Source organism: Athene cunicularia (assembly GCF_003259725.1).
Source record: "Athene cunicularia isolate RWA chromosome 4 unlocalized genomic scaffold, athCun1 chr4_part1, whole genome shotgun sequence".
Classification (NCBI taxonomy): domain Eukaryota; kingdom Metazoa; phylum Chordata; class Aves; order Strigiformes; family Strigidae; genus Athene; species Athene cunicularia.
Window position 1 is genome coordinate 24,538,020 of NW_020799098.1, and position 23,447 is coordinate 24,561,466.

The 23,447-nt window shown below is 36.0% G+C and overlaps 1 protein-coding gene across 6 annotated transcripts in view; it reads left to right on the plus strand.

Annotated features, from left to right (window-relative positions):
• Positions 1-34: 34 nt before the first annotated feature.
• Positions 35-23,447, plus strand: part of WDR19 (WD repeat domain 19) — a 47,493-nt gene continuing 24,080 nt past the window's right edge. For 3 of the 6 annotated variants that reach the window (XM_026847343.1, XM_026847344.1, XM_026847349.1), the window contains exons 1-21: positions 35-389; positions 1,321-1,412; positions 1,497-1,562; positions 4,367-4,492; positions 7,156-7,271; positions 7,840-7,955; positions 9,227-9,307; positions 11,543-11,655; positions 12,914-13,087; positions 14,663-14,733; positions 15,483-15,655; positions 15,750-15,864; positions 16,637-16,743; positions 17,162-17,284; positions 18,591-18,740; positions 19,271-19,418; positions 20,026-20,230; positions 20,777-20,936; positions 21,538-21,648; positions 21,920-22,029; positions 23,116-23,173. In XM_026847343.1, coding sequence (XP_026703144.1) covers positions 4,380-4,492; positions 7,156-7,271; positions 7,840-7,955; positions 9,227-9,307; positions 11,543-11,655; positions 12,914-13,087; positions 14,663-14,733; positions 15,483-15,655; positions 15,750-15,864; positions 16,637-16,743; positions 17,162-17,284; positions 18,591-18,740; positions 19,271-19,418; positions 20,026-20,230; positions 20,777-20,936; positions 21,538-21,648; positions 21,920-22,029; positions 23,116-23,173 — 2,244 coding nt within the window. In that variant the 5' untranslated portion in view covers positions 35-389; positions 1,321-1,412; positions 1,497-1,562; positions 4,367-4,379. Of the gene's footprint in view, positions 390-1,320; positions 1,413-1,496; positions 1,563-4,366; positions 4,493-7,155; positions 7,272-7,839; positions 7,956-9,226; positions 9,308-11,542; positions 11,656-12,913; positions 13,088-14,662; positions 14,734-15,482; positions 15,656-15,749; positions 15,865-16,636; positions 16,744-17,161; positions 17,285-18,590; positions 18,741-19,270; positions 19,419-20,025; positions 20,231-20,776; positions 20,937-21,537; positions 21,649-21,919; positions 22,030-23,115; positions 23,174-23,447 lie in introns of those variants that run through there. The other 3 variants (XM_026847345.1, XM_026847348.1, XM_026847347.1) reach the window with 3 other exon arrangements.

Below are 23,447 nucleotides of genomic sequence, written 5' to 3' on the forward strand. Positions count from 1 at the left end.
CGGTGCCTCCTGCGGCCTAGGGAAGGGAGGGAGGCGCGGCGGGAAACGCCCGTCGGCGCTTTCCTCCAGCGAGCGGGAAGTTGGGGCCGCGGTGGGGGCTGCCTCAGGGGAGCCAGGGCCGTTCCCACCGCCCGCCCTGGCCCTGCCTCCGGGAGCGCGCTGCGAGAGGCCCCGACCTCGGCCAGGCTGGTTTTTCCCGCGCCAGTTGCCTGAGCCGTCGCGTCTCCCGAAGCCGCTACCGCCAGACGTCGCGTCTGCCGCCGCCGTGTCGCCGTGCCTTAACGCTGGCCCTGGCAGCGGAGAGGGGTGCGAGAAACCCTCCTCGGGCAACGCTTAGGTTGGGCCAAAAGGAAAGTTACCTACTCAGACTCCGTAGGGGGGTTTAGTCTGTAAGTAAGAACAGGAAAAACATGAAGAGCTGGAGCTTGCCCGCACTCCCATAATTATTTCCTTCATTGTTGATTTATTACAGATTTTATTAAACTTTTTCAAAATAAGACATAATTGTTAAGATGTTCTTTGTGCTTGTGGCACGTGGTGCTCATAATTTTACACTTTTATGTGGGTAAAATGCAAATCCAGCTTCAAGATGCCTCAGTTTACATTCATCCAAAACAAGGATTGTGGACCTTTGACAAAGACTTGAGTAAGACTGGCAGGCATTGGTGGACACCAGATGTTGGTGTTTATGTGATGGGGTGGAAGGGGAAAAAGTGATAGCTGTAAAACAAAGTTGAGGACTTTATCTTACCCCAAGTTACAGAAAAATATGTGCAGGTAGTGTGCAAGGAAAAGGAATTTCTGAGAAACTTTCTTAGTGGTTGGAATCTTTACAGTTGAGTAGCTTTGAGGTCTTAGGTTTTAAAACCCAGGAATTCAGAGAGGACAAAATAGTTACATATCTCTAAAAGCGTAGATGCTGAGCCTTCTGTGTTTTATGCACTAAGGATGCTTTCTGGTCCCAGACTTCCATGACAAGAGAACTAAACATTCTAGTCTTTGGACATAAATGTGAGATATATTTTTTTTTTATTCCAGTAACTCTAAGAGGGGAAAAAAAAAAACCAAAAAACGTTGTGATAGAGTCACAGTAGTTCTCAATGCAGACACCTAGCACCAGAAACTTCAGTTTTTCCAGCACAAACGAAAATATGTGGAATTTTGGTACTTTGGCGCATTAGAATCACCCAGAAGTTGTATTTAAGGGTTTCTCTTTTTTTCTCCACAGTACTGACAGTTGCTAACATGTCAGGAAGTTGTTTTTTGTTATATGCTAATGACTTTAAGATACCTAATTTCCTACTTTTTTTTGTCTCTCAGCAAGTATTCAGTCTGTTAGAAAAAGCGTGGTCTGGTTCCCCTGTGCAGTTTGCTTGGCAGAAAACTTTGGGAAATTTTCTTGCAGTAACAGGGTAAGATTACAAGTATTTGTTTCATTTGTCCATAAAATTCACTGAAAAAGAAAGGGAATTATTCTATTTGTTAATCTTTTTTAGAGGTGATCGTGCTGTGAAAATTTTTGATCGTCATGGTCAGAAGAGAAATGAAATCAGCTTACCAAGGTACGTACTAAGATGGGTTTAAATTATTTTCTATGTTGTTTTTTAAAAACGCTTCTCTTCTGGTGAGGTGCTCATACATTTTGAGAACTCTGTAGGAAGAGATAACTGTCTCTTCCTGGAAAAGACAAACTGATGAGCATGTATGGAATCTGAGACAGTAAAAGCTGAACTCATAGTAATGTATAAAGGATAGTAATAAAAATATGTTCTCCTACCCAACGCACTCCTTATTAGTAATAAACTCAGTCTACTTCATTAAAATGTTAGGAAAAGATCTGTCATATTAAGAAAGAACATAATGAGGTTGTATACAGTATATCTGCATCATGCTATTGTGACTGCACTCTTGCTGCTGTCAGCTTTCTAGTAATTTGTTATCATAGCCTTACTGAGGAAAGGTATCCTTTTGGTTTAGTGCTTTTGCTTAGGTCACTGGCATTTTTACTTTAGATTGACAGTGTACTTCTGAAGTGAATCTCATTGTTTTTCCTGCTTATAGCACTTTGGTTCACATCACAGAGTGGTGTTGGAGTATACAAACTGGATTCCTTTCAGATGAAATTTTAAAAGTAGTGTACTTTGGAAGGTGCAGCCTAGCTGCTAAAAGGCAATCAGTCCACAGGAACAGGCTAGATAGGGCCCAGAGGAAACCTTCCTAGGTGCAAACACTGGTTGTCATACCATTTTGTTCTATAAATCTACTTCTATTGGGCACCATTACTAGCTGATATAGCCATAGTTTCATCTGTGTGCTCCTCATTTCTTCTAGTATTTTACCTGCTCTTAGCTTAAGTATTCATGCAAATTCATGATTTTTTATTTCTAACAACCTGTTTCATTTTGGTTAAGGTGGAGTCCCTAGTCAAGGCAAAACTCCCACTAAGGCTTTAAATCAGCAGCCTTTAATCTAGAAGTCTTAACTTTCATTTCTAAATTGTCACTTACATGTCCCTTTATCATTGGTAGATAGGAGCCAGAATCACTCAGTTCCCCAAGAAATCCCTAGAAATCCAGTATTTGCAGTTCATGGTAGTTATTATCTTGCACCAAACCACGAGATGCAATTCTTGTTGTCTTTACCAGACTCGCTTCTATCTTGCTGCTTGTCACATCTTGCTGTCTTGTTTCAAAATCCTGTTCTGGTTAGGTTCCATTCATAATGCAGCCTGGCTGTGCCAGAGTCTTTTGCTTGGTAATATCCATGGCCCAGCCTATTCTGCACTGCTGTTTTGCACAATGCATGATAAATGCTCATTCTCTCTGGCAAGCTGCCAAAAGTGAGGAAAGCTGTGTGGAATCAGTGGTGAACTCTGAGAAGAGCTTGTATTGGACTGGGGATCATCCACTGTCATGTGGGTTGGTGAGAGTGGTGTGAAGGGGGGAGTCAACCTTAATGATGGACACTGAGGGCACTACCCTCTTGATGGACAGATGTGATCCTGTCCTTCAGGGAAACATAAAACATCTAAACCAGTTTTAAAGTAATGTTGTGTTCTAGTGGCAAGGCAAAGAGGAGAAAAAACTTCTATAATAACCACATACCCTAAAGGCTTGTCAAAATAATTAACATCTGCTTATTGGCATTGTGGATAGTATTGACTTTTTGAGGCCTGCCAGCAAATCTTCTACCTAGGTTAGGTAGTTCTTTTGAATCCTTATTTCTAACCTTTTGCTGTGATTGGAGAATAAATTCTTTCTAATTGTTACTATTAGAATAAAATTCAATTTTTGTGATAGACAGTTTAAAGAGAAACAAGTGTGTTTATATGGAAGTTCTCTCCCTCAGGCCAAATTTTGCTGCTTTATTTGTTGGTTATCTGTTAACCGGTTGTTAACTGCTAGACCTCTCCTTGCTTAAGAATGGAGTTCAGAATGTCAAATATTCTCTGCTATAATAGTTGATGTTCTAAGCATCTTCTTACCATTATGTTGATAGAATTTGTTTTGTTTACTAGTTACCAGTCTCTGTTTTTCCCTGTTTTTTTTCTTTTTGTCCTTGTTATTCCTGCTCTTGATGTTCTGATTGGCTGTTAAGTATTTGTGGATGTGTTTTGGGAATAGACCATACTTATTCTCTAAAATAAACTGCTAAGGTTATGAAAAGAAAGATAGGAGAAACTGGGACTGAGGACTTACTGAATTAGTTTACAGCAATGTATGTTTCAGTAAGACACTTCTGAAATTGCTTACATTAGGAGTTTTCATTTGAGTGGTAATGAGAGTGAAATTTTGAATAGAGATACCTTATTAACCTGAAACTGTCACCTTATTTATCTAGAGAGAAAAGAGTGGTGTCAGATGGCATAGGTTCTTAGTCTGCAGTATATGGTGCTTTAACAACAGTGTTTCCAACTCACTAGAGACTTGTGCTGTTCTCTTCATTCTGGGAGCTATTTGCAAGTAGAGGTTTATCCTGCTTCTGCATAGGTTTCTTGTTTCAAGTTTGTTATGCTTGTTGAACTATGAGAAAAATAATCTCAACACTGAATAGACTTTAACAAAATATAACCTTACAGGGAATTTTCACTGTCTCTTGAAAATCAAGGTGGCAGTATTTCAAGTACTAGAATGTAGGTAGCAGTCTCTTTTTTTATTACCTTCCTTTCAACCTCTGTCATTTTGATAACATTTGAGTAAGGGTGTCATTGCTGTGAAAGTGCACTTTAAATCTGCAGTCCGTCATGGGTATACTTGGGAAGGAAAAGGAAGAATGAGGACTCAACTGACTAATTTTGGCTGTTTCTGTACATCTACAAACGTATTTTAACATTATTAGTAACAGTCTTCCATTTTTTTTCCTTCAGTAACTGTGTTGCTATGGACTGGGATAAGGATGGAGATACTTTAGCAATAATCACAGACAAATCTAGTGCCATATTTCTGTGGGATGCAAACACAAACAAAACAAGCCAAGTAGACAGTGGCATGAGGTAAGAAAAATTTTTTAAAGAGTATATTTGAAGACTTGGACCACTGTGGCTTGTTGATGTGGAGGATATATTGCAAAGATCATCTTTTTATTGACGTTTTCATAGCATGTATACAGTTAAACTAATATGCTACAGTTTGTTGCTAAATTCTTTTTTGTATGATTTGCTGGTTTTGAAGTGTTTGTTGTGGGTGGGGATTTTGGGGTTGGTAGCAGTTTTGTTTCTTTTTTAATTGTCAACAGTGCCCAAGTCCCCAGAGAGCTTCTCTTTGATGTTTCTACTTTGTGGTAGCAACAAGGATGGGTGAACTGTTTATCTGCACTGGCTACACTTTCTCCAAAGTATTTCAAACAAGTAAAAGGGAGCTCAAAAGTAAGGGAAGTGATTTAAATGGTGCTAGGATTTTTTACCCTTATAAGGGGACTAAAATGCTGTCCACAAAGCAGACTGGTTTAGGGTGGGGGGAAGTATCTAAGGCAGTAGTACTCTAAGGTTCAAATCCATAATTTTCTGAATTTAGCCACAGACTTAAAACTCTCCTGAGACCTACGTAACAATCAAGCACTGGGTTAACAAATTAGCTTGGTTTAACAATAAAACTTTTAGCTTCTTTGAATCACTTCCACTAAACTACTGCATTCTACATAAATTGTCTACGTTCTGTCTGTAGGAGAAAGAGTGGAAAAAAATCTGTCCTGTGTTTGTTAGGACACTCATCTGAGCAGAGAAACAGCTGATGTTGGATACTGCTATTTTATTTACTTTAGTTGAGACAAACACTCCTTCTGATTTAACCCTTCATTTATAAGTTTCCCTTGTGTAAGTTTTTGGAGCTTTTTTGACTTGTTTTTTTTAAGTAGTCAAAAATGCAAAAATTTGAGTGTTTTGTCTGTTAAATGAAAAAAATCAGCTCAGCTCAAAAAATTGGGGTGTGGGGGTTATATTGGTTTCTGAGGGTGGTTTTTTCCAGATTTAGGTTGAAAACTCAATGTCTGGAATATGGAAATATTCCCTATTTCCATGAACATGTACAATTGTGCTTTGTAAAATTCATTTAGAATACTGGATATTTGATTATGGGATGTTTCCATATGTTACAGCCTGGTATCTTATATGTGTATGTTAAAACTGAACTTAAACAAAAAAGAACTTCTATACAAGTTACTCACTCCTGAAAAAGTAAAAGAGTTGTCACAAAATACACAGTGACTTAACCTATTTAATTAAGTTATGTTTTGAAGGTTGTTTGTTGGTAGAATGTTAGGTCATATGTTAGTTTCAAAACAAACAAATGATTGTACATACAAATGAGAAATTTAAAGTGATTGCTTCTTTATAATGTTTAATTAATTATATGTAGCATTATATAGGCATCTTATTTAGGTATTTGTGGGGTACTTGGTTATTTTGTAGTCATTACATTTTGTTCATTATTATTACATATTATCAACAATATGCCTTTTTAGCACAGAAGTTATAATGAATATTGTTTATAATCTTTTCTGGTGGACTACATCAACTTTGGTTTTTAAAAAAATTTTTCTCAAGTAGGGGTTTGGGATTTTTTCATAGGTCAGTTTTAAATTATAACTATTTATATAATCAAAGCAATTTATGAGGATGTACATACACATTATATTGTATGAAAGAATAGATCATTTGTAACTTCTTTTCATGTGTGAACAAATGTTTGGGGGGGAAAAGTAACTTGCCAGTATGCAAGCAAAAAAGAGCATAGAAAGTACTTATCAGAATGGATTATGCGGTTATTGCAGTTCCTTCATGATCTTTCCCTCTAATATCTGAGGTAAATTGCTTACTGGAGGCAGTCTCAGTAGAACAATATATATTGATCTAAGTGCCTAATCCTTCTTTTGTCACAGTGTCATTGCTTAAGCAGAATAAGCACTAAGACATATAATAAACAGTTGATAATCAAGCTTTACTGGTGTCGTTCTCTTTTTGGAATTAAAAAAGCACAAACAAAACTCCTCACATGCAAACCAAATATATATTGGAAGACATTTCATCTGTCAATAGCTGAAACTTGTTTCAAGTTCATGCTTACAGTAAAATTTAAAAAGATTGGAGAGTCGTTGATGGAAATAACTGCACTAATTAGAAAATTGCGATTAAAATTGTTTTGCTGAAGAGGCTTTTGTTTTAAATGTAATGTATAGTATTTGTGTACCCCTAAAACAGGGTACACCAAAATAGGCCTTGCTATATCTGAAACTTCAAGTTAAAATGTCTCTTTCTAACTTTATTATTACACTGAGTAGAACTAGACCTATTGATTTGGAGTTGGCTGAATTAATAGCATTATTGAAGTACAACAAAACAATGCAGAAAGTGACTGGAAAATTTTGCATGCCTTCATGGTATCTTTGAGTGGTTTTTAATTCCATCAAAGACTGTGGATGTTTGCAGACACTTTGCATCTGCACAAGTCTTATTACATTACCTCATACAACTTTTTATTACTTTCACTATTTCATGCACACTTAAATATTTCCGACACTTACTGTAGAGGACATCTGCTTAATTTAAAAATTCTGCTTGGTCTGTGTGATTTCATAGAACTTCAAAACAAGCAAAACGTTTGTATATGTAGGCACATGAAAGGAATCTCTAGTATACAAATTTATTTTTTTTAATTTTAGGGATGCAATGTCTTTCTTATTATGGTCTCGAGTTGGAACTTTACTTGCTGTTGGAACAACAAAGGGAAACTTACTTATATATAACCGTCAGACTTCTCGCAAGATTCCTGTTCTTGGTATGTATTGGTTTGAAACTAAGCCTGCACACGTGAAAGTGGAATTTTGCTAATATACTTAGATTCCTTTTTTAGTTCTGTATATGAACACACAAGTCAAAAATGTGCTCACACTCAACCTGCACCTTCTGTTCTGTTTTGTTGGACTTATCAGAGTGTTTTTGTAGTATAGTAAGTTAAAAATACATATGTAGACATACCTAGTACTGCCTCATGGGAAACTTGTGTTATCTTTATTGCAAAGGATTTGCATGGTTGTTCTTGTTGCTACATTACTTTTTCTTACCTTCTTAGAGTTACCTCTGGGCAGAAAGGTTGAGGATATAGCACACTCCCCAGAAATGTGATGCAAAGAAATGGAAGAACAGGGAATGTGCAAGTCCCTATAAGGTCAAAAGACTTCCACCTGGGAGTAGATTAAAAAAATTACTCTTGAACTTGTAATTGCTCTGCTAAGTTGTTTCACATTCTGACGATCTGTGTTTGAGTGGCCTAATAGAGCATATTTCTGTCCAGATTTTTTTGTGGTTATGTTTATTTGTGTTGTATAAGTTTCTTTCTTTTCCAGGTAAGCACACTAAGCGGATTACTTGTGGTTGTTGGAGTACTGAAAACCTTCTGGCTCTAGGTGGTGAAGACAAAATGATTACTATTAGCAATCAGGAAGGGGATACCATAAGACAGGTATATTTATAACCCCCATTTGATTTTAAGGCATACATTAATACTCCTTATCCCGAGAAAACTGTGACCTATGGGAGCTTATGCCTTTTCAATCCCTCTGCTTTCAAGGACAAGGAACCTTTAGGAAACCTCATGTAGGATGACGGCATATCTAAACATCTGAGCCTCTGTGTTATGCAATGTGATTTATGATAATAGTCTGCATTTGTGCTGTGGTCCTGCCTAAATATGTTTCTCTCATTCTTGATCCTAATCTGTACCTGTTACAAGAGGATCCTGTAAGTGCAGTCTTGGTTGACTTCCTCAGTAGCAGCACAGGACAGCTCTCACGTGACTGTTTATAAGGTCCTTAGAAAGTACTTTTAGTGTTGGGTTTGCTTTAGATTGGTTAAACAAAAGATCTTGCCTCTGATGTGCAAGGATCACCTAGACTGGACCTCCATGGCATTGTTGAGAGGCCAGTTCCAGTGCTTCCTCCAAGGACACTCAGATTCTCTAATCAAGCATTCAGTTTGTTTACATGCATCACAGTCCTGAGCAATGACAGTTGCTGTATAATGTGCAAATGAATATAATTAACCTTTTAAACTTTAATGAACAGTGTTTCACTCAAGATTTTCAAAGGACAGATCTTTCATATTTCATTTCATATGCTTCCATCTTTATGTCTGAAGATCACAGTTGGAGAAGAATACCCTAATAAATTTGTTAGGGTATGTCTATGCATTAAACTAACTGGCTTAGGTAGTAGAAGCAGTGTAGCTGAGACAGCAGAGACCTAAGCAGGGCTCACTTATGAGGTTTTATAACTTCATATTGACTATAAAAGCAACTAGATTGCTATCACTACCTAAACCAGATCAGGTTATGTCCATATTAAAATGCATTGTAAATAATTAACCTCTATGCCTTATTCTTGGTCTTCCTTTGAATTTGCATTGAAGTGACCTTGTTTGCACACCTTCAGTTAATACTGTCTGTATATCATCCTGCAAGTCTTATTTCTCATCTGGATCCTTCCTTCTCTCTTTGGATTTGTCTTTCTGTTTCCTAGATATTTTTTGGTATTTTCCATAATAACATGTAATTATGATCCAAACTGTGGTCATGTTTATTCCAGGTTTTTTCTTAGTTTTGGTACTAAGTGCAGTAACAACTCCATCTATCTATCCTTAGCACTGAAATGTACAGGGCAGGAATAATGCAATTACTTATCATTGGTATTTGCTATGTTAACTGTTGATTTCTGAACCCAAACTTCTTTCTTGCAGACCTCTGTGAGCTCAGATCCCAGTGATATGCAGTTCTCAGTTATGAAGACTGATGAAAGAATATCAACCAGGGAAAGCACAGTAAGAAGTCAATACAAAATACTGCAGAAACCATTCATCTGATGTTTCAGGGTTTCTGCTGGCAACCAGTATGGGCCAGGAAGCAATTTGTTCCTCCTTGACTTAAAATTTGGTGTTGGTGATTTTTTTTCCTTTTCCAAAACTTCCCTTTAAAGTAAAGCCATACCCCTTGTTCATTAAGGATGTGTTCATGAAAAGTGCAGTGGTTAGCAATATGACAGATAACAGAGCATAACATAATAGATGGAGATGTGTGCAGGGACTTAAAGAAGTACATACAATATAAATATAGAGCAGCATATGCAATGTGGCAGATGGAAATGGAGTGGAACTGTCAAAATTGCTGCTTTTCAGAAGGCAGATTTTCAGCTGTCATTTTTGGGAACACATCACTGGTTGCTGGGTTTTCATCTTATGCAAACCTCAGCATCAATGAGTCTAGAAGCCCCTGTGTCAGTCTTCTGGTGTGAGCATTATCCTGTCTCTGTCTAAATGGCAACAATGGTGTTGTCATCTTGGTCTTTCTTGAATGAATCAAAGTCCATCAGATCAGTCAGTGGTGAAGTACAGAGAAATGGGGTAACGATAACTATTAGCAGAGCATATGGTTAAATGATCAGCAGTGAAATACCAAGAGAAGACATAGAAAATCCATGGATAGAGAGGTAGTACAGTGTTAGAATTTGTCCAGATCTGCATTTATACAACGTAACTAAATTCTCACAGCCAGATTTAATCTGTGGAATATAGGTGTCAAGAAAGAATTTTTCCCCATGTTTACATTGACAAGAACCTATAGGAATTTTTTGCCTCTCTGCATGGAGTGAAATGTTTTCTGCTTCCTAGGGAAATTTAATTAACAGGTATTTTGGAAATACAGGAACTGGGAACTTCAGCCTTGACTTCTGCTGTTGTTTCTTGAGTCATGCAGTATCCTAGGCTTTGCAGGTTTTTTATTACAGCTCTCAAGTTTGCTGTAAATTGTTAGGGAACATTCTGTAATTCTGTAGTTCTTGATGTTTGTGCTTGGATGTCTGTTAGCAGCTCTAAATCACAGAGTATTCATTCTCTAGGTGTCTGTTGGGGGCGGGGCTTGACTTGATAACAATCACTTTCAGGCTGTTAGTTATGACACCTGAAGAAAAAAAAAAACACCTGCAAGTTGGGTCAAAATAAGTAACACTAGAGTTAACATCTTGCCCTGCCTCATAAAATAATTCCTGTAATTTCTTAGAAGAGTTTAAGAAATAGTGTTTCTTAAATACTTCATCATTAAGCTGAAATGGAATTACAAGCAAACTGTTTTAAAAAGCAGAAAACATACTTTTCATATTTGGGGAAACTTTAGAAATTATAGGTTAGAATTTGAGTTTGTAATTCTGGATTAATGGGGTTTTAGGTCAACAGGCATTTTTTTCTCAGTTTGAAAACACCAGTTTTGTGTTTCATTCTTCTAGTTCTTATTTTAGGAATAAACCATTGTCTCCTTTTTAGACAAGGAGAGCTGGAACAGAAGGTAATGTAAAGCAAATTTGTAAATAAGCCCTTCACAGTATCTTTGTCAAAGAATAAGGCAAAACAAGCTGCTCCTCCTTGCTTTTTCTAAAATGCCTGACATTAACACACACTCTAGTAACAAAAATAATCTTTAAAAAAACCCTAAGTTCAACCTGTCTTCTCCTATAAAGTCCAACTTCTCGATGGGATTCATCAAGTAAAATGCACTCAATTAGACTGATACCAAACTGTAAATATTGCATGTTTAATATACACCCAACAGGTTGTTTCTTTTGGAATTGTCTTTCTGTCTTTGAAATCTCAGCAAGTTACTTGAGATAGCAGTGTTGTGATAGTCTTCCCTTAAGCCTCCCAGATAAAAAAATTCTGTGGATCAAAACCCACATTTTAGTCCAAGTGAGAGTAGGTGCAACTCCAAGTGACCTGCGGCCTTTTCCTTTGAGAAAATAGAGCTGACTTAATGCTTCTGTAGGGAAAAGTCTTGAATTTGAGATGCGTGTTCTGCTGGGCTTGGCATTTAGATCTGTGAACCACTGACTCACAAGAGGAGCATCCTGAAAATCTTTTCTGCTGTTGATAAATATTAAGAATTCAGATCCTTGGGATTCTTAAGGATTATTAGAACTCCTAAATCTCATCTTTTAGTGAAGATGTAGGGCCTTATTTTAAAGTGATGCCCTTCTTATCAAGTTAATTTTTCTTTTCATTCATTGGCAGGTAAGTGTAGTGGTCGGCAAGAAGACTCTCTTTCTTTTTAATTTGAATGATCCAGATAACCCGATTGATCTGAAATTTCAGCAGTCTTATGGCAGTATTGTAACCTACAGATGGTGAGCAGAACTTTCTTAATGAAGCATTCTAGTATTAACAAGCTGAAGATTTTCCCAGTAGTTCTGATAAATGCTGGAAATTAAGTCATATATCCCTTGCTTATACTGGATTTTTCTTGGTTGCATTGTAACCTTTTTGATAATTCTTTTCCAAACACAAAATCTACATTTTGTAATTGTTTTTTCTTGGCAGTTCAATGGCTATAAAAGCAGTGTTGTCAAAAATAATCACTGTTGGTATGCTCAGCTTTAGAACACTAATACTGTTGCTGTTCTGACAGTAGATTAAACTGAGGGTTTTATAGGTTGTTTTTTGTTTAGATAAGTAACTGATGAAAGAGCTAGGAGTGGAGTTGTATCCTTTAGCTAGTGTGTTGGTTTACAAAGTTGTGCAGAGTTCTTGTTGCCTCCCCATATGTAATCCAATTGGTAATGTTCCTTTGAAAAAATCCCAGGCTAGAAGTTTCAGCCCTGTACCCAAAAAGTAGCTGGACTGTTTCTGTATCATGACACTGTGTCTTTTAATGCCTGTTCAGTCAATACGGGAATGACATTTAATCCCTTTACACTACAACTGTGTAAGAAAATCTGTAGCTATATACTTCTTAAATTATGGCTATATATCTAACAAGGCGTACCTGGGCTGTTTGCATCGCAATGATTTTTTGGTAACTAAGCTGATGAGATACTGTTTGAATTCATCCTTACACGCTGTAACTACTTCTGCCTTAACCTCATTATTTCTACTTGACACTGTGAAAAGTAAACAGACTGTCTATTCACAAATAAAAATTGTAGCTTTGGTACTTCCGCTGTGTTTGCAGTAGTATGCCTTAAGGGGCATTATTATTTTTAGCATAGGGACCAAGTCAGCCAGAACCTTGAAATGGAAGTTTCCATCTTCTGGCATGCTTATTCCAGTGAAGATACTAGAGGTCTTTCTCCTGGTATCACCACCATGTATGCAGCTTGCTGAAAGTAAAATACCATTATAATATGTAGAAGAGATAATAAAGATGACTTATGAGTAAACTCTCAGCACAAACATGGTTTTGTCCTTTAAGAATCTTCGGTTGTTTTTCCCCATCATCTATTTTATACTGTATTGTTCTGCATTATATCTAAATTCCCATAATCTGATTATTTCTCCTATTAAAAGGAGGTATTGACAGTTCCTCAGTAGTCTGAAAGAAAATGAATTTTGCATGTTGCATAAATATATCTTTTTTCTTAATTGTTGCTTTTTTTTTTGTAACAGGTATGGTGATGGCTACATTATGATTGGTTTCTCACGGGGGTGTTTTGTAGTCATTTCTACGCATATTCGTGAGATAGGTCAGGAAATCTTTCAAGCTCATAATCATAAGGATAATCTAAGCAGTATTGCTATATCACAGTCATTAAACAAAGCTGCATCATGTGGAGACAATTGGTAAGTGGTAGTTTTATACATAAAAAATGGAATTCATCTCACATAACTGGGGTTGTTTAGTTTGGGGAAGAGGAGGCTGAGGGGAGACCTCATCACCCTCTACAGCTACCTGAAAGGAGGGTGCAGAGAGCTGGGGATGTGTCTCTTTAACCAAGTAATAAGCGAGAGAACAAGAGATAATGAAATGACCTCAAATTACACCAGGGAAGGTTTAGACTGGATATTAGGAAGTATTTCTTTACAGAAGGGGTTGTTAGGTTTTGAAATGGGCTGCTCAGGGCAGTGGTGAAGTCCCCATCCCTGGAGATGTTTGAGAGTCGGGTTGACATAGCGCTGAGGGATATGGTGTAGTTGGGAACTGTCAGTGTTAGGTTAATGGTTGGACTAGGTGATCTTCAAGGTCTTTTCCAACCTTGATGATTCTGTGATAACTAGCTGTTAAGCACTGAAGCTAGGATCCCTAAGGCTTCAAGGCTCCCTGAGAAGTAACTGCAGAGATGAGATTAATTGCTCTGTGGAACTGCCTCTCAGCCTAAAGTTAGGAGAAGCTAATGAGGCTGATTTTGACCAAAATACCGGCAGTTGTAATTAACTTTAGTGTAATTAATTGTAAACAAACAAACAAAAAAAGTAAACTTTAGTATAGTTTATTCCTTTTGATTCTTGCTTTTTCTAGTATGTTACTTGGCTACAAAAATGTCAAAATTTCTTTGCTATGATTTATTGACTGGACATAAACGTCTGCTTAGCAATAGGAGAACAATTCATTTAAAGCTGTACTGAGTATGCCGTTATCCTCCTCCCTGGTGTTTGGTCTTACCTGCAATCTAGACAAAAGTGTAAAGGTGTAAGTAATTAAGGAAAAAAGTAGTTAAATAGACAGGAGTTCTTCCAAATTATGTTGTGCATATGATAGACTATCTCCTTTAGCTCCTCGTCTGCTACTCCCTGATTCTATGATATCTGAATACTTCAGCAAAAAAGGAGCTTGAGTGATAGTAGGAGTCAGATGGTTTTGTCTGTCCTCAGTTCTTTGTATGACATTTGCACATCAAGAGTAGGATTACTATGAGCAAAACATGGTGCAATTTCAAGCACTTCAGCTATTGTACAATAGGTGTTATTTCTTTAAGGGGTTCTTTAGCATATATTGAGTAACATGACAACATAAGTAACCTCTCACTCTGTCCCATTTTATGTGAAGCAGGATTGAAAGATAGTTTTTTGCATCTGTGTTTCAAGCAGTGTTTGTGCATCAGGAAAGTGTTTTTAACCTAACCTGCATTTTACAGGTCAAAAGGGAATAATGGTGTGTGTTTCCCACCCTGACTTCTTTCAAGTTGGATTTGTGCCTTTTCCTCAAATTTTTGTTCTCTGAGCAAGTCTTTTTGTACAGTCATAGTGATGCACTGTTTAAAGTGATGGATAACAACGAGTGTGTGTTGCTCTTTAGGAAATGGAAGGCATTTTGCATTTGTGTTATATTTCTTGCTCTATCAAGCTTGATTGGGTTTGGTTTCTGCCAGTTTATAAAGACTGTGATTTATTTTAGTGAGAACTTTATTTTTGTTTTAGCATTAAAATCCATGATCTGTCAGACCTGAGAGAAATGTATGCCATAATAAACTTGGATGATGAAAACAAAGGTATGTTAACGGTCTCCATGAGGATAGAAATTTTTACAAATGAAGTAAACCAAAATTTTGATGGTGACTGTTCACATGTGAGTGAAAGTACTGTTGTTGGAAAAACTGTGTAAGTACAGAATTTATCATAAATTCCTTCTTTCCCACTTGTATTTATTAGTGACCCATAACAAAATGGGAATCTATTTCATTTTATATATTCAAAGTATAGAGAAGTACAGCTCTCAGAATATTTGATCAGTTAGTGTTTTGTTTTTTTGAATCTGTAATGCAGTATATTCAGATTACTGAAATAATATACTTAACTGGTTTTTGTTTCTTTCCATTGTTTTTCTGGTAGCTGCTTTATTTTTTCAGTATTTCTTGTACTGACATATGATACTGAATCTGTTCTCATCCTGATACACAGGATTTGTGCCTGTGGCTTCCAGAACATTGTTACAAGAGTATGTTCTTGGGTAATGAGTTACGACCATTATCTCCTCTTGTAGTGCCCGTAAATACTTATTGTCAAATCTTCACCCGTAGGAAAATGCTAAATTAGTAAATTACAGGTTTGGTTTGAGTGCTTCCAGTTAATCTTGGAATTACATTAATTGGTTATGAGTACAGTAATACATACATTCCTAGGTATACATTCCTACCATTTTCACATTTTAAAGCAAAATAATTGTTTCTTCGTTTTAGTAGTCAAAGAAAGGCTTTTTTTTTTTTTTTTTTTTCCCTGCAAAAACTTGTGAATGTTTTAGGTGTAGATCAACTGGCTTGGACAGATGATGGACAGTTGTTGGCAGTATCTACACGAAGAGGATCCCTCCATGTTTTCTTGACAAAGCTTCCAATCCTTGGAGATGCCTGCAGTACACGGATTGCCTACCTCACTTCTCTTCTTGAAGTTACTGTAGCCAATCATGTGGAGAGAGTATGATAACCTCTTCCTTTTAATCTTCATTTAGATATAAGTAATGTAGGTATGAATAGTGGATGAAAAATTGTTTTGTTTTGTTTTCTTACAGGAGCTACCAGTCACAGTCTCTGTTGAAGTAGAGCCTAGTTTTGTTGCTATTGGTGTTTATCATTTGGCTGTAGGAATGAACAATCGGGCTTGGTTTTATTCACTTGGAGAGAATAGTAAGCATAAACTTAGTTCTCTTAAAAGTACTAAATCATTGTGCTTTATTTTATTAATTCGGTATTGTGTTTAGCAGTTCTGGACATTCCACATTGTACAATAACAACTTGAATTTCCATATGGTCCTTTTAGGACCAGATAATGATCTTTGCAAAGTGAAGCAGTTATGACAAAGCATTGTAAATAATAGAAAGCAAGCTTCGGGTTCAAGGTATTGGTAATGAAATGTAGATTGTTTCTTTTTTTATTGTTTTCTGATCATGTTGTTAACCAATGAAGGACTTTTAAGCTTTGGGACATTATTTGACCATGTCTTTAAATACTAAGTTTGGCAGAGTATCTAGGAACTATATGATCAGAGGGTGTAATTACTCAGTTTGGTAGAATTTCATGTTGTTTGCATGGGATAAGGTAAAATTGGTTATGTTATGTCCAAATTTTATACAGTGGATTTAAAACTTTCATGTCACTCTAAGCTCACCTTTAATAAATTTATCGAAATTCAAAATATATCAAAATAAATTTATTATCAGATAATAAATTTATCAAAACTGTAAGAATACTAGTCAGAGTTGTGTAAGAAAAGAGTTTCTCTTGTATTTTCTAACCAGTTCTGACTGCTAAGAACAAAGTCTCTGTGTGACTTGTCCCCTCTCTGCGTAGTTGTGAGTTTTTCACATCTGATTACTTAGCCCCAAATTTAGATGATAAGTGAAGACCTATACAAAATCAAAATATTTTTACCTTTTCTTTTCTGTTTGAACTCTTTAGATATAAAAAAGCTTAAAGATGTGGAGTACCTGGGGACAGTAGCAAGTATGCACCTTAATTCCGATTATGCTGCTGCTCTTTTTGAGGGTAAAGTCCAGTTGCATATGGTAAGAGCTCTGGCAGTTTGGAGTGTTGAACTAATGAGGTGATCTAAGATGAAAAAGTTAATATAATTTTTAAAATGAGAAAAAATGGAGTGATATTCAGTTATCATAATAAAGATAAATATTTAAAATTATTTAGATTTTTTGCTGACTAATTAAAATATAAAGCTGAGCTCCTATAGACTTTAGAAATACAACCTAGTCTAGAATAGGTGAAGAAAAAGTGTTTTCTTGTGAACTATTCAACAAGTTTTATTTTAAAAGTCTCTGTGGGCATTTGACAGAAGCAGATGCTGTATAAAAAGGGATGCACGTGCAGATTTGTTTTCATCTCATTTCCTTACTGTTTGATATAGGCAAGACTATGATACCTCATTGTTAACAGTGGAGTTTTTCAGTTTGTTCTATTCTTTGTATTTAGATAGAAAGTGAAGGTTTGGATGCTCAGGAGGAACGAGAAACTCGACTGTTCCCAGCAGATGATGATAAATACCGAATTTTGTGCCATGCTTTAACTAGTGACTTCCTCATATATGGTACAGATGTGAGTCATGCTTCTGTTTTTAAAGATACTTTTAGATGGAATATATTTCTAGCTGAATTGTTTGGATTATTACTCGTACTTCTAGTAAAAAAATTGTGCTTCTGAGAAGCTTACAGTGGATTATTTTCTATGCAAGAACTTTATGCAAATACAGTCAGAATTGCATCCAACTTCCTTTACTAATGCATTTATATGAGATGAACTGTCAGGAAGGTTAAGTTTTGCTTTTAGTAGTGTTTGTTGCAAAGCACTGATTTTAATAGCAGAATTTAATTCTGTTGCATTAGTGAGAGAGCTGGCAATCAAACTGTCTTCCAGATATAAGAAAGAATATAGCACTTGCCTTGCGAACTTGTGGATTTAGGTGCTGATGTAATAGATGGGGACAAAAAGGTACCTAGGTAAACAAGTATGATAGCATAAATGGAAGTCTTGACTTACTATTGAAGCCTTTGCCCCACGAGAATTTTTTTTAGGTTTTTCAACAAAAATAGGAATTAAGAGGGCACATGTGAACATGCTTAAGGATTTTTCCAGAGATTTTCCTTTGTATGAGAGGTAGTTTCTTTTCTTCTAGTATTTTCTGGCGCTGGGAATACAGAGCATATTTGGCACTCTTTGTGACACAAACTGATGTATTGACCTTCCAGAAGAAAGAATCACTCTCTCTGGTGTTATCACTGGTTTAATAACTGTTGGGGTGGTTTTGGAGCAGTTGAGGGCTTTCCCACCTTCACAGTGGTATTGATAAATATGGAGTACTATATTCGCAACTGATCAGTTTAATGTGTGCAAATTTTACAATTGTCTTCAAAAGCCACCTTTTACTTTCAGTGTTCTTTGTGTGACACTGGTTGAAATATAGCATTAATCACAAAACAGTTTGCTTTTCACCCCTGAATTGGGTATATCTGCTCTTAAGAATGTGTGGTTCTTCCTTGGAGGCAAATTTTTGAGCTTTGAAGGTTAAGTTTCTGTCAGCAATGAGGCAGGATTTCCCCTGTTTAGAGAAGTGCACAATAAATACAGCTTGTGTCCACAAAGCAGAGTCAGATAAACAACAAAAACAACAGGAAATCCCTCAAACCTCCAACTCCTTTCCCCACCCTCCAGAAAGCTCCAAGTCTTCTATCCTGCCCAAAACCAGCTGTGAATGAAGGATTAAGACAAAAAATCACCCAGAAGTATTTTTCTGTAAACACTCTTCATGCTTAACACTCTAAGATGGGAGAAACTACAATGAAGTTAATTATCCATTTGCCACTTACTGATGACATTATTAGCTTTTTCTGTTATTTCTCATTAGACTGGAGTTATTCATTATTTCTACATTGAAGACTGGCAGTATGTGAATGAATATCGGCATCCTGTCAGTGTAAGAAAAATTTTTCCAGATCCCAATGGAACCAGAATGGCTTTCATAGATGACAAAAGTGATGGCTTTGTCTATTGTCCAGTAAGTTAGTGTGAGATATCTGTACAGTTGTATTTACAAGCAGGCTCTTTGTCTGTAGAGTGTATTTAATACAGAATGAAGACGTTTTTGTCACTCCAACATGTATGCTTGTAGAATAATTTGCTAAAGTGGCTTGAAGATAACTCAGTTGTAATGTAAGGGAATAAAATCTGTCATAGTAGATCAGGACAATTTCATTATACTAAATTCCTGATCAGTATTTTTCTGAAATGTATGTGGTTTTGTATTCAAATAGAGATATTTTAGCTGCCAATTTCACTGCATATTATTACTATACCTTTTTTCTAAGAAAAGTAAATAACATTCATATAATGTGCATTTTCTCCATTTATTTCCCTTCTGAATTATGTGATTCAGAGTCACTGCTTATACAAAAACTTTTTCTTAATACATTGTTTCTATTTATTCACTATTTATATTCTCTTTTTATTTTTAATCATAACCAGAATGAATATTTAGTTTGTCTCCTTAGTCACTTGCTAGTAATTTTACTTTTGCATTACTTGTAGGTAAAAGATAGATTATATGAGATTCCAAACTTCTCACCAACTATTAAAGGAGTCCTGTGGGAAAACTGGCCAATGGATAAAGGTGTTTTTGTTGCTTTTGATGATGATAAAGTGTACACTTACGTTTTTCATAAGGATGCCATTCAAGGTACTGTAAATGTTTTTAAAAGCTTAGTATTTTAGTTAATAAAGTAAAACATGTTCTGAATCTTCATTTGTCTTAAATATTTTTCATAATTGCATATAAAAATCAAGAGTACTACAGAAGTTTAAGTGCAACTGATGAATAGTAGTTGCTTTGTACGTTTCTCTGTAAAGCTCCAATAAGGCAGTTTGGTCTTAACTCCCTAAGCTTCTTGCTATTATAATTTTTCACATGAAATTTACACATTGTACTTCAACTGTAATTTGAAATGTTCATGAGAAAATCTTAGGATCAGGGTGACAAAACTTGTATTCACTTACCCTGTTAACCAAAATTGTAATCATATAGAAATTTCTGTATTTGTAATAGAGAAACATTAAGAAATCTACCGACAAACATTTGGAAAAATGATTACTAGTTTAGAAGATTTAAGTTATCTATATTTACTGAAAAATATGTGTTGTAGAGTAGATGGTGACTACCAGATTTAGAGACCTTGAACTAATGCCCAGCAGATCTACATTATTTCAGCTGTGACTGCTTGCTACATTTTACATCATATAGGGATTTTTAAATGATGTTGTCTTTTCTTCCTGATCTTTGAATCTAGGATCAAAGATTATTTTGGCAGGTGGCACGGAAGTCCCCTTTTCCCATAAACCTTTGTTGCTGTATAATGGAGAATTAACTTGTCAGACTCCAAGTGGGAAAACAAACAATATCTATCTAAGCACTCACAGTTTCCTTGGTGATTTGAAAGACTTTGGACCTAATGAGCTGACGCAAATGCTTACTCAGACTTTAATGCTGAAAAGGTACATCTGCGTTTTAAATTGTTTTCTTCTGTGTTTATAGCTCAATACAGCATATCCCAGTGATATAAAAATGTCTTGCTGAATATTGACAAGTTAGATCGATCCATGAGTCCATGTAGCTGTCTGTGCAGACCAAGCGAAGTAAGTGACCCAGTGGTGCATTATTAGTTTTTCCACTGTCAAGTAAAAGCTTAAGTAATTTTTTTTTTCAAGATTGATTTTGGGTTTTATGACAGTGGCTCTTCCAAAACCAGATGAAGGTTCTTCCTGTATACTCCCCTCCCGCTGTAGTGAAGCAGTGTAAAATCAGTTTAATGGAAAGAATGCCACAGTAGGGAAAGCAGATAGTTTCAAAAAAAAGTGTGGTAGAAACAGGTTAAATGGAACTGTAAGTTATGCTTTTGTATTTCTCCTTTCTTCCTGACACCATGCTTAGAAGTAAATGCTTTTTGTGGTTTCCCTACAATAGTATTAGGAAAAAGAAGTGTTGAAGGGGAATTTTAGTCATGAATTACACTAGTTTTAAATGTGTTTTACCTTCTATAGGTTTTCTGAAGCATGGGAGGTGTGCAGACTTCTTAACGACCAGTCTGGTTGGAATGAGCTGGCCAAAGCTTGCTTACAGCATATGGAGGTGGATTTTGCAATACGTGTTTATCGGACATTTGGTAATGCTGGGATGGTCATGTCACTAGAGCAAATAAAGGTAAAATGTAAAGTCCCTTTTAAATAGGAAACGTAATGATTTCATTCTTCTTTAAGAATTGCTGAATTCTTATTTTTGTGCAGATTTTGTTTTTTCAAAATAGGTGAATTATTTTCAAGGAAGTTAATAGTTATAGAGGAGAAAGTGTCCAAACCACATAACTCTTGGTTTTCTCTTGAAGTGATTGCAGTCTCTACTGGAATGCACATTCCTTTCTGCATTTGCTTGAGAGCAGCAGAATATATTCGTGTCCACTCATTTTTTCCGCTCCTTTTTCCTCTGTTATTTTTAAGAAAAAGTTTTAAAACATTGTTAAGAAAATGTTTTTAAAAAATAGATCGCAATTATACATCTAAAACTGTACATAAAATAGTACCTTTAAAATATACTTCTGCAGATTGTTGATTTTAGACAGTGTTAGCTATAGTGGCTTTGAGCTACAATAAGAAAGTGAGGGCTTTTTCTGGTTTGTAGAGTCCAATACACATGGTTATAAAATGTAAGGATGTTTTGTTTTACTGGGCTTACTAGATAATGTTACTTAAAAGAATTTCTTTTTTTTCTTTTGGACTGTTTTTGCACCTATTACATCTTTTTGCAGGGAATAGAAGACCACAACCTTTTAGCAGGACATCTTGCCATGTTTACTAGTGATTTTAATCTGGCTCAGGATTTATATCTGGCATCCTCCTGTCCTATTGCTGCACTTGAGGTATTCATTTAAGATGTGTAGATTTTTTTCTGCTGCTTTCATCTCCACCTTAATGTTGGAATATTTTACCTTCTGATAATTCTACCCTTTTATGGTTTTGTTCTTGCCATTGTGTGACTGACAGACATTCTTTTAGGATTAATGTCTCTCAAATTGTCTGAATCTTTCTACAATACTAGCTCTATATTTGTATTCAGAATAATATAAAGTTCATATTAGAATTCAGAATTTGATACTTGCACCAGAAAATGTTACTGTTCTTTGTTAATAGATGCGAAAAGACTTGCAGCACTGGGACAGTGCACTTCAGCTGGCTAAGCGTTTGGCCCCAGACCAAATACCTTTCATATCAAAGGAATATGCAGTGCAGCTTGAGTTCATGTAAGTTCTCCTGTAAAGTTGCAGTATAAGAATATTATACAAATACTCATGCTGCCTGAAAGAACATAGAATTGAGGTACAGCTGACTGCATTGCTGAGAGAAGATTCCATAAGGTCTTGCAGCTATAGTGTGAGGAGGAGTAGTTTTGTAAGGAATGCTTCATGCTAGAGACATATTTTAGCAAATAATAGTTACTTTCAGTATATCTGGGTTCTATGCAACTTGTAGGTGAACAGTTATAAGAATATAATCTACCAAATAGTTTGTTACAGGCAAGTGCTTGAAAAATAGAGAAAGTTCACACTATTTAACAATTCTTACACTGGATGAAAGCCTTGCCTTTTGCCCATCTTTCCTTAAATAACCAGTAGCCTTCATTTTCTTACATATTTTAGGAAGAGGAGTGTCAGATTTCAAGGCTGCTGGTCCCTGAAAGAGAGAATGTATTAACCATTTGCCATGATATTTTAAAGTCTATTTTATAGCTAATTCTTCCCAGATGAAACCTGCTCTGTTTAATATCTAAACCAAGAGGAAAAACTTTTACCTATTAATAGAGTTTTTAGACAACTCCCCCCTGACAGTGCCCATGGCACTGAGAGAGGACACTTGTTGGTCACAGAAAGGAAGGAACAGAGACTGTTGAAGCAATGCAACCATCTGTAACTTGAGTTCTGAATGTACTTAAGGAAAAAAAACCTGCCTTCATTTTTATGTTGCAAAAATTCTAAATAATTTTAGAAGGTTGTTTTCATTTATCTTCCAGAAAAATGTGGAAGTAGAGATGAAATTATTGAGGTGTATTGTGCAGATAAATTCTTTACCTGCCTTTCAAGGGAGATTTATTGGTATCAGTAGATCAGAACTGAGAGACAGACTGCCTCTTTGACTAATAGCTTGATAAAGTACACAGGAACTGCCATGACATACTGTGTGACTGTCCATCTTTTGCATACTTCACGTCTTTGTATGGAGTCGTTAACATCTAAAGCAAGACAGAGACATACATACTCTTGTGTGGTAGGAAGGTAACCATCTCTTCCTATTAAAAATATTCTTCCATATAACTTTCAGTTTTCTTTTAGGGGTGATTATATTAATGCTCTGGCACATTATGAGAAGGGAATCACTGGAAACAATAAGGTAATTCCTCTTTAGTAATTATAGCGTTTGTACTATCACACTACACATTAAGTCATTGTGTTTCAGACTCATTTGAATTTAGATTTTGTTTATTCAGCTCTAAATCTGTATGATTTGCTTTTGGGATAGCAGTCTTTACGCTTCTCTTGCTTTTATTGTACAGACTTGTGCTTTCTCTAGGTATAAAGCAGTATTGCCTTTGTATTAACATGTCATAACTAGACAGGTTTTTACAATTTGAGCAGTTTCATAATAGATATGCAAATGTCAGAGA